This window comes from Leptidea sinapis, chromosome 9, assembly GCF_905404315.1.
Source record: "Leptidea sinapis chromosome 9, ilLepSina1.1, whole genome shotgun sequence".
In the NCBI taxonomy this organism is placed as follows: domain Eukaryota; kingdom Metazoa; phylum Arthropoda; class Insecta; order Lepidoptera; family Pieridae; genus Leptidea; species Leptidea sinapis.
In genome coordinates this window covers 3,131,876-3,151,713 of record NC_066273.1, presented here as the reverse complement: position 1 = coordinate 3,151,713, position 19,838 = coordinate 3,131,876, and the positions used below count along the sequence as shown (strand labels likewise).

Genomic DNA, 19,838 nt, shown 5'->3' with positions numbered 1-19,838 from the left:
ATCGCAACATAAAAACGTACTTAGTGGTTAAAATGAATTGAAATTTCACTTTTTAAATTTAATCAAGTGAACTATGACAGGTTCGTTCTATGATATCACCACTCTTTCAGAGTTGTACGAGAAATTGGGACTATTTTGCTAAACGCGTCAAAATTAAAATATTGCAAATGAATTCTTTGTATTATTTTAAGTAACGTAGACACGTTATATGATCTTAATATTTCTTTCAAAAAAATAATTTAGTTTCAAAAAAATTCCCGTTGTATGCTAAACAAAAATGGCCGCCGCAAGCTAAATCCAAATAAATACTTAAATATTTCATCTTATAAGGCGTTTCGCTTTATTTTATGGCTCTTAGAATCAAGAGCAATTAATAATACACCCGTTAAAAAATTCTGTCTGGTGTTTTTGTCTAGGGATACACAGATATTGGCAGTTTTTGACAGCTGTCTTGCCGTGTACGCTTGTGAACTGGAGCGTAAAATAGGTATTGCTTATAAGTGAAATGCATACGATGTATATTGTAAATGTTATTTTCTCTATGAATAAATACCAAAACCTGAGGTTAAACCAAGAATATTTACAAATAGACATTTTGCTTACGATTGGTATATTCGGACGTATAACGTTTCCCGCGTTTATTTGCGAGGTTGTCGAACATTCAGAAAACTTCAAATTTTTTTTTTATGGAATAGGAGGACAAACGAGCGTACGGGTCACCTGTTGTTAAGTGATCACCGCCGCCCACAATATCTTGCAACACCAGAGGAATCACAGGAGCGTTGCCGGCCTTTAAGGAAGGTGTACGCGTTTTTTTTGAAGGTACCCATGTCTTATCGTATTATCATTGTATTGAGTGTTGTCAGCGATATAGTCAACATTTTGCATATTCTTGGTTTATTCTCAGGTATAACTTTATATCAAGTTTATATGTAAGGCCTGTATTGTACGTATTAACTAGATTTCTGAATAAATCAAAGAACACATTATATTAAATCCATTTATTCATATGCTCTGAGTAACTCTTAAATAATAAATCAACAAACCCACTGTAAACTATTGCATTAAATACTGAGGTAATCAATTACATTGCTTTCACTTTCAACTGCTTCATCTTGGGGGCGTTGCGCCGCTGCTGACGCTTCTGTTCCTTCAGCTCCCACCGGCGTTGCTTCTCCGGATCGTTTTCCTGGAATACGACGTATTATATTATATTAGACGACCCATATAGCCCCGTGGTTAGTGACCCTGCCCACTGAGCTAGAGGTCCCGGATTCAAACCCCGGTATGAACAATTTTGTAAAAATCTTGCAAAAATAGCTTTGACAATTAATTATTAAATAATGAATACGGCTGTATGGGCTTAAAGCCTTTGCCTGTCCTAATAATGGACGAAGAAACCAAAAAAAAACGAATGACACAAACGTCACTTTTGTGTTACATAACGCGCCTAAAGAAGTATAACTTCAAAAACTGGGCAAGTAATAGAGGCAATTTTTATTTATTACAAAATATAGAAATAGTAAGCCCCACACGTATAGTCAGTCTCATTTGGTTCATACTGGTACACTTACCGCCAGAATTTTCTCCTTTTCCTGTTTGCGCTTCTCTTCTCTTCTGAGCACGGCCTGCTCCTGTCGCGCCGCGTGAGCTCCTCTCAGCCACACTTCAGCCACTTTCTGACGACGCTTTTCACACTTCGCCAGAGCCTGATAATAATAAACATACCACATTGATTAAGTGTAAGCTCTATTATGTGTGGAAAATGATTTCCATATTAACTTGAGTTAGAAAATTAATTTGTTTTGATTTTGTTTATTTTAAATTTGTTAAGAATGCACTTTTCACTATCCCAAAATTGTATTATAAAAAAACTGATGTAATTTATAAGGAAACTAGCTGACCCGACAGACGTTGTTCTGTATATTATAATAAATAAAATAATGTTTTATATGAATTTGTCAATAATATATAATAATATCAAGAATTACTTCGTAAAATATGCACCCTGCTGTGGTAATGAAATTGTTTCACAGCAGAACTGTCAAACCGTGCGTCAATAAATTCTCTCATAGAAATTATGTATGGACACATCAAAGGAAAAACAAATTTTTTGTTTTTATTTAATTTAGCAGCATTTTCTTATTTATTCACCTTTTAAACCTTCCCTGGACTTCCACAAATAATTCAAGACCAAAATTAGCCAAATCGGTCCAGCCGTTCTCGAGTGTTAGTGCGACTAACGAACAGCAATTCATTTTTATGTATATAGATAAAATATTTTCATAAACTTTCAATGTATGAGATGATTATTTGACATAAATTTCATGACTTTACTGCAATAAATATAAAACTTCAATCAATTTATAACTGAAAACTTAACATAAGATACCTCTTTACTAAGTCTTAGACGCTTGAGCTTGTCCAGTAGATAGAAGACCAGAAGAAGCAGCGGCCTCACTTCGCTGTCACCACCATTCGGACCAAGTGCAAAACTCACGAGCATCACCTTCTCAGTTTCTGGTGGTTTTGTCACATTAGTTTCTCTGTAAATCCAAGAATATTGATTTAATCAAGATTAATAATTTGCTTAAGGGTCACAGATTAAATATTGAGATAAAGACAAAATATCATAGTATTAATCAATGAATAATGGCAATGTGTCTTATTCACAATAGGAATAACGAATTACTGAATATTTTAACGAGCTTGCAGTTAAGATTAATTTGCCCAACATGCATGCAAGTTCAACATGACTTATGTAGATGTTTTTTTTTAAATATTCATGTACATACACGGTTGTCAACAATATTATTATAGTATTAAATACAGATTAAGACTAACGGCATTCCCAATATTCAGTCTATCTCTTACTTGAGATAAAAATCGTAACTATCGCTGACTTTTCCGTACACGCTGTCTGTCAATGTGATGACGTGTAGCTTACCAGCGATAGAAGTTTGTATGGAAATTGCAATTCACGCGTCCCAATATAAGGCGATAAGAATGACTTATCGGGTATATTGGGATAAGCCGTAAGCCATATGCTTGATGGCCTCAATACAGCTTCCATGAAGTCGATCTTAAAATTAACATAGGCAAGACGAAGATCATGTCTAATGCCCATGTCACACCTACTCCCATAACAAATGGGAACTGTACTCTCGAAATTCTTGACGACTATGTCTACCTTGGACAAATAATCCAGTTAGGCAGGTCCATTTTCGGGAAAGAGGTCGCTCGTTGTATCCAACACGGATGGGAAGCTTCGCGATTTTCTAGTACAAATTACCACAGTGTCTAAAAACAAAGGTTTTCAACCAGTATGTGTTGCCAGTGATTACATGCGGAACACAGAAGTGGTCGCTAGCTTTGGGTCTTATGAGGAAGCTTATTATCACTCAGAGGGCAATGGAGAGGGCTATTATGCTCGTAGTTTCCCTGAGAGATCGAATCAGAAATGAGATCCGTTTGAGAACTAAAGTAACCAACATAGCTCAGATGGTTGCAACACTGAAGTGACAGTGTTGGGGCAGTAAAGTCCTCGAATGTCGACCGCATACCAGAACACGTAGTGTTAGTAGGCCCCTCACAAGATGGACCAACATTCTGGTCAAACCGCCGGAGTACATTTGATAAGGGCAACGCAGGACCGATCGACATGGTGATCTTTGAAGGAGGCCTTTGTTCAGCAGTGGACGTCTTCCGGCTGATGATGATGAACAGATTAAAATTATCTTATTGTAATAGTCTAATCATATATTCTTTCCATCTCTCAAACCTACACTGGACCCATTCTCATTCCTAGCCAAACTAAGAATTAGAGGCCATTCTCTATGTGACTGTGGACTTGATGAGGGAAATGTTGACCATTTATTCTTTAATTGCCCTTTAATGAAGTCTTCCTTGCACAACTTTATACCTCCTGAAATCCCCCGCCCCACCTCCATGAAATGCCTCCTCACCTTTGTTTTCACTCCTTTTGTAAATACTTTATGTAAATATATTAAACAAAATAATATTAAGTTATAACTAACACAATAAATGTTTTATATAAGTAATATTATCAGTGTTTGTCCATTATAATCTAACAGCATGTATATTTGTTTCAGGTATAATAAGAAAATAAATCTTATTTGATTCTGGGCACCGGTCAGTACTATAATCACTTGTAAATTCGTTTATACCGATCAAATGACACACTCTAAGCTTGTTGGTCTACTGAAACATGACATTGGCGAGTTGTGGTGCCCCTTCCACAGAAGCCACTAGAAAGAATAGAATAGAATAGAACTATCATAATTCAGTTTCGAACCATGACTGAACAGAAGGAATCAAGTTATACTCACTCTAGTTGTTTTGGCCCGCAGAATCTGTCGGATATGTGTATGTATTGTATGTGCTGATGATACAGATTCAGCGCTGCTGTGACCCGAGAGTCAAGCACTGCGCCCGTCGCCTCCGCACACTCGGACAGCACACTGAGCGAGCCGGGCAAGCCGTGTTTGTCACCGGGGCGACGTTCTCCGCAGAACAAACTCTGAAACCAATTAATACGCAAAATGAATTGAATTATAGAAATAATAAGCATATTGATTTTTTTTTATGAAAATAAGGGACGAGACGAGCAGGACGTTCAGCTGATGGCAATTGATACGCCCTGCCTATTACAATGCAGTGCCGCTCGGGATTCTTGAAAAACCAAAAAATTGTGAGCGGCACTACACTTGCGCTCGTCACCTTCAGACATAAGATGTTAAGTCTCATTTGCCCAGTAATTTCACTAGCTACGGCGCCCTTCAGACCGAAACACAATAATGTTTACACATTACTGCTTCACTTGTCTAAAATGTCTTTAGGCTTAAGAAACTTATTTTATTTTGTAAGTATTGAATGAGTAAATTCAAGTATTGGGAAGACTCATAAACTACACTTTGTCCATTTTATTAATAGATTTTTGACAGCTCACGCCTATGAAGTTTCGTATTGTTTAAGTTAAAATATCATACAAATAATATTGTACTTTACGGACGGGAACCTGAGTATAGTGATTTTACACACAACGATTGTGTCACAGATTACTATATAAATAAGGTGTAATATATTATTTAATTAGGAAGATACAACATTTTAAGGTTAAAACCACTAGCCAGTTGTAGAGAACTGTCAAAAACCTATTAATAAAATGGGCCGAAAATTGCAAACCGTATTTCACCGCCTACACCTTTGTGAACAGTGGTTCATTGACTTATAGGAATTTTTAAACTAAACATTAAGACCAAATACACCCAAAAGTAATAACTTCAAACATTGGGAAGATCCACATACTAAGACCGAATCATGCAATCCACATTTAACGGCTTTCACATACATGAAAGGCGGTGAAACAATTTATTAATTAAACAAATACTATCATAGTTGAAACTATAAAAAAATGAAACCATTTTATATAGTTTTATACCTACAATGTTAGATGCAGTGTTGGTAGGCCCCCAAGATACAAATATTTTATTTTGTCTCAAAAGAAAACATATTATACAGAAAGCCATGTACAAGTTACTACAAAGTAACATACAGATAATACCTACTACACAACATTATACATCACAACTATTAGGTACATACATTAACAAGAAGTTTACATAGGTACTTATGTTTGATAAATAAATGTATACAAGTAGTTGTTACTGCTAGTAATTCTTAAATAAACTAGGTACATACAGATAGTAGGTTTATGTAAAACAGACATAAAAGCTTGTGCCTTTTTCCACAAAATAGCTATTTTGCTGGAGATTAGGTATGTAGTTTACATTATGACTCACCAATCCAACTAATTTTCCCTGTGTCTAGGATATTAGTACTCCCCGTGTATCGGTCGCTTATTGCATAGTTCAAGAATGCGTAAAAGATAAACCGATGATGTGGTCAAGATCGCCGGAATAGGTTGGATGAGGGCAGTGCAGGACCGATCGCTGTGGAGATCTTTGGAGGAGAATTTGTGAAGCAGTTAACATCTTCCGGCTGATATGATGATGATAAAATGGTCCCCGTGGACACCAAATGATAATTTAATAAATGAACCATACCAAGTCCTGCATCTCCTTGCCTAGTTTTGTGGCAAGCTTCTTCTGTGCCACACACAGCACAAATGGATCGCTGTCATCTTTGCCAAGCTCTATCCGCAGTTGTAAAGTGTCTGGATTGGGTCTTGCCAGACCCAGGAGCACGTGGATTAGGTCTTGACGCTGAAACGAATACATTATCTTATCTTACGTCTTATGAGATTAAGACGGAGATCTATAGAGCTTACGTAGACATTGCTTTCGTAAAACTTAGCCGAGTATAATAAAATGCAAACTAGCGCTCTACAAAGCGCAGGTCCGGCCACACATGGAGTATTGCTGTCATCTCTAGTCTGGCGCACCCCAGTATCAGCTCGATCCATTTGACCGCGTGCAACGCAGACCAGCTCGAATTGTCGAGGACCCAGTGCTCTGCGAACGGCTGGATCACTTGGCGTTGCGTAGAGACGTCGCTTCATTGTGTGTCTTCACCGCATTTATCACGGGGAGTGTTCCGAAGAGCTGTTTAACCTGATTCCTGCCGCCGAATTCCACCTTCGCACGACACGCCACAAGTTAGGATATCATCCCCACCATCTGGATGTGTGGCGGTCCTCCACAATGCGGTTTTCAAGGAGCTTTCTTCCTCGTACTACAACGCTGTGGAATGAGCTTCCTTGTGCGGTGTTTCCGGGACGATACGACATGGGTATCTTCAAAAAAAGCGCGTACACCTTCCTTAAAGGCCTGCAACGCTCTTGTGATTCCTCTGGTGTTGCAAGAGAATGTGGGCGGCGGTGATCACTTAAGACCAGGTGACCCGTACACTCGTTTGTACTCCTATTCCATAAAAAAAAAGTAGACTTTTGCATTGGGCTATGTCAGCTTAACCTCAGATTTTTTTAGCTGTCAAATGATTATAAAAACGAAATCAAAGATTATGCTAAGCTTTCATGCAGCTAAGTATTATGTAAGTAAAGTCTAAGTATTCTCTATAGATCTCAGTCGAAGTCATATTAAAAAAATATTGTTATATGTTAATGTCAATATTTTCAATGATCATTTTATTTTGTGCAATACACCTTTAAAATACCTAAAAACTTAACAGTGCAAAAAATTTGGGAAGGTCAAAATAATATAAAAAGTGAGGCCATTGGTCAGTGTTAATTTAGCACAACAAAATAATGTCAATTTTCAAGTTATAATATAAGTAATAGTGCATGTGAACCAAACACGCCAAAGGATTTATGCACGGATGGCTTAACGTTTTCAAATAGTTTTTGAGTTTCATTTGTCCGTAATATATTTTTATTTGTTATAAGCGGTGTAAACTGCTGCATGTCTGTTTGTAACCGACTCCATTGGACTTGATTTTGTTTAGTACGTGTTCAAAGACAATCGTTCTTGAGGAGTAAACTCCAGTCGTGCGTCGGAGCTGACACACACACTTTTTTTATTGATAGAACAGCGTCTGTCCGGACAGCTAGTCTACAATATTTAAGGCATAAAGGCATTTATTTTCTCAAAAAATAATTTCCTTTAGAATTATTTTTGATGTCATTTCTAATAACTACTAGATACTACTACCGCTTCGGAAACAAATGGCGCTCTGAGAGAGAAGAAGCGGCACAAACAACTCTCCCAGGATTCTTTTTTTGCGCTCTTTTCAATAAAAATATATATTATTGTACAGTAATTTCTATCGCTATAAAATAATCACAATCTAGTCCCCGGCTCTCCGATCATTTAGATATTCAGCAGTGGAGTAATAGGATTTACGACGGAGCCATTTTTTTTATAAAACATTTAAAATTTATTTATAGATAATGCCTGAACAGTGGCTGGGAACTTTATTATAGAAGTGTATACATTTACCCTTAAAGCTATTATGTATCTTATGAAGCCTACTTGAATTAGTTACAAGCAATCCCTTATTTCTAGTGTTATAATAATGAAAATCACTATTAAGAGCAAAAAGGTGACGATTTTCAAGGTACTTCCCCTCCATGTCGCATAGCCGACGTCCTGCATATTTCAATTAGATCATTTCTATAATTATTGCGTACCTTTATAAGTTTGAGTGTCAGCAACATTCCCTCACAACACTGTCGACCGCTACACCACATGGTGAAGCAGTGCTCCGCCTCTCGCTTCCAGCCGCGCTGGTCCCCCACAGCCACTACGTCTAAGCCTGTCTCTCCTACAACACAAACACTCATTTGTTACAACACAGTCTAAAACAATTACTTGTAATATATATATAAGAGACTAGCTGACCCGACAGACGTTGTTCTGTATATAATAAATAAAATAATGTTTTTTTATGAGTTTGTCAATAATATTTCATAACATCAAGAATTGCTTCGTAAAAATGCATCCTGTTGTTGTAATGAATTTGTTTGACAGCATAACTGTCAAAGCGTTGCGTCAATAAATTCGACGGGGTACGCATCAAAGGAAAAACAAATTTGCTGTTTTTATTTAATTCTGAGCATTTTTCTATTTATTTACCTTTTAAACCTTCCCTGTACTTCCACAAATAATTCAAGACCAAAATTAGCCAAATCGGTCCAGCCGTTCTCGAGTTTTAGCGAGACTAACGAACAGCAATTCATTTTTATATATATAGATTTCCATGTATATAGTCACTCATCATGATATCTCTGGAACCATAAGCCGTAGAGACTTGAAATTTGGTAGGAATATTCCTTTCGCCGAGTAGAGGTCAGCTAAGACTTTACGAAAAAAAGATTATGACGTAAGATTTTACGAAATTCCACTCGCAGTTTTTTAATATTATTAACAGAACAACATCTGTCGGGTCAGCTAGTTATTAATATGGGGAAACAGAACACTACTATGTTTTGTAATCCGTAGAATTAGAGAGACTAGATTAGTCATAAAAAAATTAGATTTTATTTTATCCAAAAAAACTTTCTTCAATTAGGCTTAAACTTTTTTGAATCACTTTTGAATCGTCGCTATAAATATTTCTTCTAAATTACTGAATTTACCATATGTTCGCAAAAAGTTGACCTCGCGAGAACATAAAAGAAACTCAACGGCCATTCTTTTCAATCAAATAGAGTATTTTACAATGGCTGTAATATACAAAACAAATTAGTTTGTAAGGTGCCCGCATCCAAAATATGAATTGTGTTTAAATAGTATTAGTTACTAGCTGATACCCGCGACTTCGTCCGCGTACACACATGACAAAACTTAAGATTTGTCGTTCATAAAATTTAATTTTCAAATTTCATTTGAGCTAAAATTAAGTTTATATTTTACCTCCTGAGAAAGTTAGAAAGATATAAAAATTCTAATTAGTTATTAATTTTAAACTATTCTTTGTGATTTGTGAACGTTCATTTTTCATCATTTCTGAACACATCAAAGGAAAAACAAAATTGTTGTTTTAATTTAATTCCGATCATTTTCATATATAATCACCTTTTAAACCTTCTCTGGACTTCCACAAATAATTCAAGACCAAAATTAGCCACATCGGTCCAGCCGTTTTCGTGTTTTAGCGGGACTAACGAACAGAAATTCATTTATATATATATATATATATAGATTTCATAAAGAATAAACTGTATAAATATAAATTATCGTATATTGGATGCATCAACCTTTAGAGCTTGAAGTCGTTGTTTGTGTAAGGATGCTTCGTGAACATAATAGTCTGGTATTCCCGTGGTGTGATTCAAGAAAGTTATTTATGCTACAGTAACCTAAACCTTATTAATGATCAAAATCAACATTTGAGTTTGTTTCCTAGAGTATCACAAAAGAACAAATCTTTTATACAATGTAACAATGAATCATGTGGTATATCTTAAGAAAATAATATTATTTCAGATTATAAGGCGTGAGAACATTTATGAGGTATGGTTGAAATATGTAACAATAAATCAAAAAGTAAAACAAAATTCAGATTTTTTTTATGGAAATAAGGGACGAGACGAGCAGGACGTTCAGCTGATGGTAATTGATACGCCCTGCCCATTACAATTCAGTGCTGCTCAGGATTCTTAAAAAACCCAAAAATTATGAACGGCACTACAATTGCGTTCGTCACCTTGAGACATAAGATGTTAAGTCTCATTTGCCCAGTAATTTCACTAGCTACGGCGCCCTTCAGACTGTAACACAGTAATGTTTACACTAAGCTAGAGGTCCCGGGTTCGAATCCCGGTAGGTGTATAGATGTTTGTTACCGAGTCATGGATGTTTAAATGTATTTATGTATGTTTATATGAATTTATGTATGTTTAAGTAAGTATATTGTTTTAAATATATCATAGTCTTGTAACCCATAACACAGGCTATATATTATGCTTAAGTTGGGGCAAGATAATTTGTGTGAAAAGTGTGTCGATATTATTATTATTTCTATATATTATTACTGTTTCACGGTAGAAATAGTCACCGATGTGTATTTAATGTAGAACAATAATAGTACATTATTGCAAAGGCCGGGTAATAGGCAATTGCAGATCGAGTAACGGCGAGGACTTCACTAAACACAGGCAATTGCCAATTCCCACCGAGGCATATACAGGTGTCCCAAAGTTATGGGACATATTATTTTTAAAAGTTAGTAATTCTGCATTAAAAGATTTTCTGAAAATTACTTGCCTCGTCTGGGACTCGAACCGACTTAAATGTAAAAAAAACACCCGTACTTTTATAATGCCAATCGAAAGAATGGCCAAAAACTAATAACTATTCGTAAGTAACATAGTATTTTAAAAGAAAGGAGCAACGTAAAATGTTTGAGTTAAAATTTCAAGAAAGTTATTTATTGCCGACGACGACGTTCGAAAAGTAGAGATATTATCATTCTGTATAGGGTTTTCTCAAAAGAATGCAGGGAAATAAAATACACTTTTTATATCATACATTAAATTAAATTTACCTTTGACTTCGCTGGAAGCAGGTTTTCCATTGCCAATTTGGGTTCTGATCTTAAATCTGGTGGAGTACAATCAATCTCCATTTCACTCTCTGGACCATTGGAACTCATTTTGAATTATTATTAAATTTATAATTATTAAGTAGGTATGTTATAACAAATCAAGACGAATTTTCAGCTTTGCCGCCATTTTGTTTAATTTTCTTTGTCCGAAAATTTTATACGTCGCGTGTTCTTTTTTCGAAAATAATGAAAATATTTCCATGCATGTTGAGAAAAGATTATTTATTAATATTATATAAGAAACATACCAACAAGTGTGAAATTATCATCCAGTAATGGTTTGTGGAGCTTGAGGAAGTTGGTAGCAATGGAGGTGTTCTTAGCTCTTCCTATCATGTAGGAGATCGCATATGCAGTCAAGAAGAAACATAGGATGCCTTCCAGCCAATATGCATCCCATTTTGGACGGGCAGTTATAGGAACCTGAAATAATAGTAAAAAAAATATTTAAGAACATTCACAAATTTAAACACTTTTTTGTTTTTAAACTGATAACTCTCACTTCTAGGATTAAAACACAAAAACAAAATTTTATGAACGATGCGGGGCTCGAACCCACGTGCTCTGCCAGTTCCACCGTTCGAGTGACGTATCGTCATAAAATCTTGTATGCTTTGTTCAACTCTCAGGTTGTGGCTTCATCTACAGGATCTACTATACAGTTGATACCTGCTCAACCCCAATATTTGCTTATCAGGAAATTGACTTAAGATGTCGCTCTTGTAAATCTAAACAATTTGTTATGTTTTTTTTAAGTTATCCTCATTTCTAGGATTAATACACAAATAAAATTTGAATAACCAAATTTTTTCAACGATTCGGTACTCGAACCCACGGCCTCTGGCGTTCCGTGCCAGTGCTCTAACCAACCGAGCTAACCGTTCGAGTGACGTATAGTCATAAAATCTTGTATACTTTATTCAACTCTTAAATAAAATTAAAATCTGATCACATGTTATTTTTGTTTGCTATACTGCCACTACGTCACGTTTTTTTACACGCTTTATATTAGCTTCACTTGTATGTTTGTATGTATATTTGTAACCGACTTCTTTTTTGTATAAAAGTTCTTACCTTGTGTAATGTGCATCGATATTAAAATAAAGTAGATTTATTATCAAAAATAAAGTGCTCCATCAGTGAACGCATATTAAACATGAAAGCAGTCTTGTCAATACTATCTACCCGTTGATTATTAGGGCGAAAATTTCACACAGTTAACGGCCGTTCCCACTATACTACAGATAGAGATAAATTACTACCTTCTATTGTCAGTAATTAGCTGTCCCAATATACCCGATAGGTCATTCTTATCGCCTTATATTGGGACGCGTGAATTGCAATTTCCATACAAACTTCTATCGCTGGTGAGCTATAGGTCGTCCCATTGACTGACAGCGTGTACGTATAAGGTGAGATACCGTCGATAAGTTTATTGGGACAGGAAAGTCAACGATAGTTACGATTTTTATCTCAAATAAGAGATAGACTAAATAATGGTAACGGCCGTAATACGTCTAGATAACTATGACAGCTGTGAAAGTACGCACACTAACACAAAGTGTCAGACAAATCGCGAGTGTAAGACGTAGCTTGTCACGCAAACGAACACACGCAAACTAATATTCTGGCCTGTTTTTATCGGTTCTCTAACAGCAAGAGAAACTATCTAGAGGTATAGTCAGATTATTGGGACAGAAAGGTCAACGATAGTTACGATTTTTATCACAAGTAAGAGATTGACTGAATATTGAGAACGGCCGTAAGTCACAAACTATCACTGCATATAATAAAGAGTGTTATTGATGTTGAATCTAGGCCGATATTAGAATGTACTTTGTCATGCGCCCAACGCGATCTACGTGATTGGCTCTCGGCACGACATGATATGGGCCCCTCATGAGGATAAGTACAGGTTGATGTTAGAGCGTGTCCAAAACAAATTCAAGTTATATGGAGTATACCCATTTTACCCACTTCTGTACCGTACACTGTTCGTGCTGGGTATGGTAGGGTATACTGAGTTGAGCGTCCGTAGGGATTTTTTTCTAGCAGCGTATGTGGTGAAGTTGTTGCGCGGGAAGGAGCACAACCCGGGAGTCCTGTAACTAGAGCCCTTCGCCATATAAATGACCTCCACAACAACTCTGCGAACGGCTGGATTACTTGGCGTTGCGTAGAGATGTCGCTTCATTGTGTGTCTTCTACCGCATTTATCACGGGGAGTGTTCCGAAGAGCTGTTTAACCTGATTCCTGCCGCCGAATTCCACCTTCGCTCGACACGCCAGGATATCATCCCCACCATCTGAATGTGTGGCGGTCCTCCACAGTGCGGTTTTCAAGGAGCTTTCTTCCTCGTACTACAACGCTGTGGAATCTTCCTTGTGCGGTGTTTCCGGGACGATATGACATGGGCGACGGTGATCACTTAACACCAGGTGACCCGTACGCTCTTTTGTCCTCCTATTCCATAAAAAAATAATTAAATAAGTTAATTAAAAAAGTGGAAATTTTTGAGTGTACGTGGAGTGAACTGGCAAGGGTATTGTTATATGTAGTATGTTATGGTAAATAGTTGTATGTTCAACTTTTTTGTATTTTCTGGTGTTATGTATTATTTGTAATGTAATGTTTGATTTTATGATTAGTTTTAGATTGATTTGTTTGTTATTCTTGTTTGTTTGTAATTGTCGCATTAGGTAATACCTGTAATGATAGTTGCTATGTGTGGTAAATAAAAAAAAATGCGTGTGTACAAAGTACACAATATGTCAGAAGTGAAACCTGCATTGTGCATGAACCTCTAAACTGCATATGAAGTCCTGGTACATGTTGCCAGGATGACACATGATTTCAACCGCTATGAAAGACATTACTAGCACCGCTACCATATTTATGTTCTCCTGGTGTCTATGCAGTTATAAGTCGTGCGTATGACATACGATTATATTAAGGTATACCTACTCGCGTCATACATTAAAATAAAATAGTATGCATATTTCTGTCTCATTCTTTGCCGGCATCATCCTAAACATTTTTGTATTTGTGTCTCTTACCTGTCGTTTTTTCCGTTGCATCCGGTTTGAAATCACAACGACTCTAAAGAAGTTTCACTTCAATAAAATAAATAAAATGATTACGGTAACCAACGATAACTGGTTCGCGTGCTTAACATATTGTCGACGATGTATGACGGGATCAGTCATAATCAAATAAATGGATTTTTGAACTATACATATTAGCTAGATCTTTGTATACCTTGAGATGAGTATATCATGCAGTCTCTTCTTGCAAACTCTTGAAAAACTAATGCTGTGTATTTTTTTAAGGAAATAAATATGTCATTGAACAAAATTGTATTGCCATCGAGCCAATCGCTATTAGAAAGTATAGTGAATTTCTTATTGGATAAATAGAAATTTTCATTTTTATATTGAAGTGATCACATTTGAGATGTCTTGTTAGGTATCAGTTGGTAATCATTTCCATGTCTCTAATTGAACAGCTTTTATCCATAATCTTTACGAGCCCCTGTCTTACAGGAAACTAAATTAAAAATAACTCATATAAAAAAGGCACTAGCACGTACACACTCTTTTTTTAAAGAGTCGAGAAAAATTGAACATTACCGAAATACAAAAAAAATACAGTAGAATATATACCTCAAAAATCATATCTCAATCGATGGACAAGCAAATCGCTGTATCATTTATAGATAAAAATTTTGAAGTTAACTTTGTTTTGCTATATATGCTAATGAATATCTAAATAAATGATCGGACAGCCTGGGACTAGATTGTAATTATTTTATAGCGATAGAAATGACTGTACAATATTGTATACTTCTATTGAAAAGAGCGCAAAAAAAGTTTGCTGGAAGAGCTTCTTGCGCCGCTTCTTCTCTCTCAGAGCGCCATTCGTTTCCGAAGCGGTAGTAGTATCTAGTAGTTATTAGAAATGACATCAAAAAGAATTCTACAGGAATCAATCAATTTTTGAGAAAATAAATGCCTTTTAATAAACTTTAAAATGTTACATGCATTGCATGAGTTCAAAAGTATTTATGCTTTTATAAAAAGGAAAAAACTGAATTATTATATAGTATACGCACATTTGATATGGTTATCTTCGGTTGTTCTGATGATTTTGGTGGAGTCTCATGGAATCCCTCAAACTCTTCAGGGTCTTGAAAATGCTCGAATTCACTATCTTCATCCTGAAAATGAAATTACACCTTAAATTTCATCGTATAAGAGCAATTAACATGCCTCGCAACTCGAGAATGGGACAGGCGGCCATCTTAGTGACGTCACGTGCAAACTGACGACTGGCGGCCTACGTCACGCAAACGTAAATACGAAGTTTCAAGATTCTTAATTAAAAAAGTTTGAATCAGGAAAAGATAAAAAAATATATAGATATAGTATACTATATCTAATACATAAAATTCTCGTGTCATGGTGTTAAATATTGAACTCCTCCGAAGCGGCTTGACCGATTCTCATGAAATTTTGAGTGCATATTGGGTAGGTCTGAGAATCGGACAACATCTATTTTTCATCCCCCTTAATGTTAAGGGTGACCACCCTTAACATTAAGGGGGTTGAAAACACGATTATTTTTTTTTTAATTTGTGTGATTATGAGTCAGCATTAAAAAAAAACACAACTTCAAATTTTCACCCATCTACGATCAACAGTTACTTTTGTATGGCGATTTTAATATCGGCAAAAAAACGTTTGCTGGGTCAGCTAGTAGTATATATGAAGATACTAGATGACCCGGCAAACGTTGTTTTGCCATATAAATTGTATTGATCTTTTTCTTGCTAGTTGATAAGAGATGGCGCTAGTTGTATTAATTAGTAACAATCACACTTCTTTTATATTTTGTATAATTCACACTATAGTTTTATAAATTATAGCCTATTTGTTATTCTGGTGTGTAAGCTACATTATTGTAAAGTTTCATCAAAATCTATTCAGTAGATTTTGCGTTAAAGAATTTCAAACATTCATCCAGACATACAAACTTTCACATTTATAATACTAGTAGGATGCAGAGTTAGACTAGCACAAGAACTGATAAGTAGGACCTCACCTCAACAATCATATCATCTTCAATCTCCACAAAATCATCAGGAGGTGATTCTTTGGCTTTTACTTTCACCGGTACAACTTCTTCAGCTACACCTGGATATTTAATGAAATATCTTACAATATAATATTTGTATGTACTATTTCCTACAAAACCATAAAATACAACCAGGGGTTACACTACAAACTCTATAATACTAACAATTACATAACGACATAAAGACTAGTCCACATATAACAAACAAAGATAAATAAAGCTAAAAAACAAAACAGGAAGAGTGTGTGTTGCCAGGCTACTGAAAGAGTAGGGAAAGGTTAAGTTGATGTGTTTTAAAAAGAAACTATTTAATGTGCTTGTGACAAAATCGTACTATTCCATAAAAGACTTCTTTTCAGATACAACACTCAATTAACATTTTTTAAATATCATTTTACTTAATTTAATTTCTTTTTACCAATTTCACTTGTTATATGTTATTTCAAAATATTCAATTATTGATATGTACATCAATCAACTGTCATTGTGTATAAATATATTTGTTTGACTTGTTATTAATTACTATTTGTACGCCACAGCATGCGGGCAAGGAATGGAGAACTTTTATTGTGATTTGAAACATCTATGTATACCCATGACTACAAATAAATGATCTTATCTTAAGGGTTTTCATTCACTGTATGTTATTTGTTTATTTAATTAAATTGTGTTACATGCGACTTAGTTACTAAACAAAATTGTAGTACTAAATAATTATCACACACACCTCGTAAGGCATGGCAATGAACGACAGAGGGGCAGACATTCAAATATATTTTTCCTCTAGGTATTCATTAATAGAATAGTAAAATTTTTCCAAAAGTAACTTTTTCAGAGCGCTTATGAATTTTTTAATATTGGTTTCAGATTTTACTAATGGTATGGGCTACTACATATTATAATATGGGTAAATTTAAATATTGTTGATAATTGTTAAAGATTGGGCTCATTTGCCCATTTTAAGCAATGTATTAAATAATTGAAAGATAGATTACCGTCAACAATTGCATCATCATCAGCGTCAAACTGCTCAAATTCAGCAAAATCATCATCTTCCAATGTGGTATCTTCATATCCTTGTGTTAAACAGATACCACATATCAGTAGCACTACTGGAAGCAGTGCTAAACGCATTTTATCTGTTAACAGATTCAAATTCAAATATTTTTATTCAAAATAGGATGTAATATCACTTATTGAAAGTCAAAAACGACTACCACCCATTCCAAAATGAATGCCTCCGACCTGAGAAGAATGGCCGCAACAAACTCAGCGGGCTTCTTTTTTTTCATGGAATAAATATGTTAACAAAGTAATACGGTACAATTAAACTTATTATTTAATAGCCTGAGGGCGGTCACTCCATTCCCAATCTGTGGTATCATTAAGAATGTCATTTATGTTATAGTAACCTTTACCACACAAATGTTTTTTAACAATTCTTTTGAATAAGTAATACTTTTGTTTTGAACATTTTCTGGGATCTTGTTGTAAAAGCAAATACATCGCCCTACAAAAGACTTAGTAACTCAACTTAGCCGAGTAGTAGGCATCATCAGTTTATGTCTGTTCCTGGTGTTAACATTATGGTGATGACAGTTTCTCACAAATTCACTTACACTTGACAGAGATATCAATCCCAATTTAAGTAATGGATAGTTGATCTAAGCATCTCCAAAAATACAAAAATAAAACAGATTTCCAAAACTGGCAACATGCTCTGATTAGTCATATTTAAATATATCCTTTGCACAGAATCCCGGCTAGATTATGGGTACCACAACGGCGCCTATTTCTGCTGTGAAGCAGTAATGAGTAAGCATTACTGTGTTTCGGTATGAAGGACGCCATAGCTAGTGAAATTACTGGGCAAATGAGACTTAACATCTTGTGGTGACAAGCGCAATTGTAGTGCCACTCTTAATTTTTTCGAGAATTCTAAGCGGCACTGCATTGTATTGGCCAGGGCGTATCAATTACCATAAGCTGAACGTCCTGCTCGTCTCTTATTATCATAAAAAAATAAGTAAGTACATAGTCTCTCCCAGATTTGTGTCTACTTATATTATTTAATTTATTTAGAAACACAATTTATTTTTTATTATAAAAATTTCCTTATTCATTACTATTATTGTGTTATTTGTTTTGAATATATGGAATGTAATAATACATTTCCAAATTGTCAGTATAAAATGTAAGGTTATATTGAAAGAAAAGTATATTGAAGTAATTTACACTTCTTTTCTTATCAATCTTGGCTACATCTTGTGTAAATAATTCATAAAAACCTTGAGATACAAAACAGTTATCAAGATATGAGAGAGAATGAATATTGAAATGTTACTTTACTACTATTTATTATTGTTAAGTAATGTACTCAATGAGACCTTGGCTATACAATTTAATTGTATTCCTTATTTCTATAAGAGAGTAAGGGCACATTCTTTTTAAGTATCTATATTATATATATGGATGTGTGGAGTACTTAAATTTAAACTATACCTATATAATTATTTTAAATTTCCAAGAAAACTTAACCTATCATCAAATGTGATGTTTGTGGCTTGAAACGTTTTTCTGGAATTATGTTCAATTACAATAATGAAACACATACATATAAATGACAATAGAAACTCATTACTTATAGGTTCCAGTTAATATTAACTGCAAAGTAACTAATTGAAACTTTACTTGGACATAGTGAACAAGTTCTTGAATATTATTCTTTTATTCTAAGTTGTACTGTGACCTCAATTCAAATCTTCAGACCATGAAGGTTATATTCTCGCTTATAAAATAATTTGTTTATTTTTAAGTTAAAAACCACAATCTATAATTAATAGTAGTAATAGGGAAACCTTAGATATGTAATGTAAGGATTCTAAATGTTCATGGCCATTTAATTAACTAAATAGGTAATCAGTTGGTCAGCCCCACACGATATAATTTATAATAATAGTATCCAAAACAACAATAAATAATAAAACTAAAAATACGCATCGTCACGAGATAATATTCATAATGCTGATGCCCTAGAAATAATTCTTTAGTAATTGGCGCAGAATATAGCTAGGAGGTAATTTAATATGAACACGAAAACTAAAGTAAACAGAGGTTACTTAATACTCACTATTTATGACTAGATATTTCCTATTTCTTGATAATATTTGAGCAACACATTTAACTTATCACATAAATGCTTTTTACAAAATTTCTCAACTTCCACTGACGAAAATCTAAATTGATAAATTCAATTTGAGTCTCAAAAGAAAACTGTCAAATCCCAAATGTCAAATTAGGAGGATGACGACAATTGATTCAAGTTGACAGGTACTATGATGATTGTATTCCTTAGAATATTGACACCATGGTAGGTAGTAGTCTCAGTGTGCCCCTTTTAGATAGCTATATATAACTCCAACCTGAAATCCCTCAAAAACATTGGTTCTGTAAATTCAGGGGTTCCCAATAAAACAGTTATATCAACTATTTGTCGTTTACGCCTTAACCACGCGTGTACCCCAGTTTTCTTCGCTAAACTTAGGATTAGCGACAATTCCCTTTGTGAATGTGGCCTAGATGACGGTAACGTGGATCATCTATTCTTCAATTGTCCCTTAACACAACCTTCTTTGTACAATTTAATACCTGCTGAAGT

The 19,838-nt window shown here is 35.0% G+C and overlaps 1 protein-coding gene across 2 annotated transcripts; it reads right to left on the bottom strand.

Annotated features, from left to right (window-relative positions):
• Positions 1 to 986: 986 nt before the first annotated feature.
• Positions 987 to 19,461, bottom strand: LOC126965971 (PAT complex subunit CCDC47). Of its 2 annotated transcripts, none has more exons than XM_050809818.1 (11): positions 19,311 to 19,461; positions 17,176 to 17,319; positions 16,148 to 16,239; positions 15,159 to 15,263; positions 11,295 to 11,469; positions 8,129 to 8,262; positions 6,087 to 6,245; positions 4,350 to 4,540; positions 2,393 to 2,546; positions 1,575 to 1,709; positions 987 to 1,189 (listed from the first exon to the last, which is right to left on the bottom strand). In XM_050809818.1, exons 2-11 carry the CDS (start codon positions 17,312 to 17,314, stop codon positions 1,085 to 1,087), a joined length of 1,389 nt encoding a protein of 462 aa, XP_050665775.1. In that variant the 5' UTR covers positions 17,315 to 17,319; positions 19,311 to 19,461; the 3' UTR covers positions 987 to 1,084. The 2 variants fall into 2 exon arrangements, with proteins under 2 accessions (XP_050665775.1, XP_050665774.1); XM_050809817.1 differs by lacking the exon at positions 19,311 to 19,461 and adding an exon at positions 17,398 to 17,419.
• Positions 19,462 to 19,838: the final 377 nt, after the last annotated feature.

What these genes read in the sequence shown, in the direction of transcription:
- LOC126965971 (XM_050809817.1), bottom strand. An exon ending in CGAAGATAACCATATCAAAT is followed by an intron (nt 11,470 to 15,158) that starts GTGCGTATACTA and finishes CTATTATTTCAG; the next exon opens with GTTCCTATAACTGCCCGTCC. An exon ending in AAAAGGAGAAAATTCTGGCG is followed by an intron (nt 1,190 to 1,574) that starts GTAAGTGTACCA and finishes GTCGTATTCCAG; the next exon opens with GAAAACGATCCGGAGAAGCA.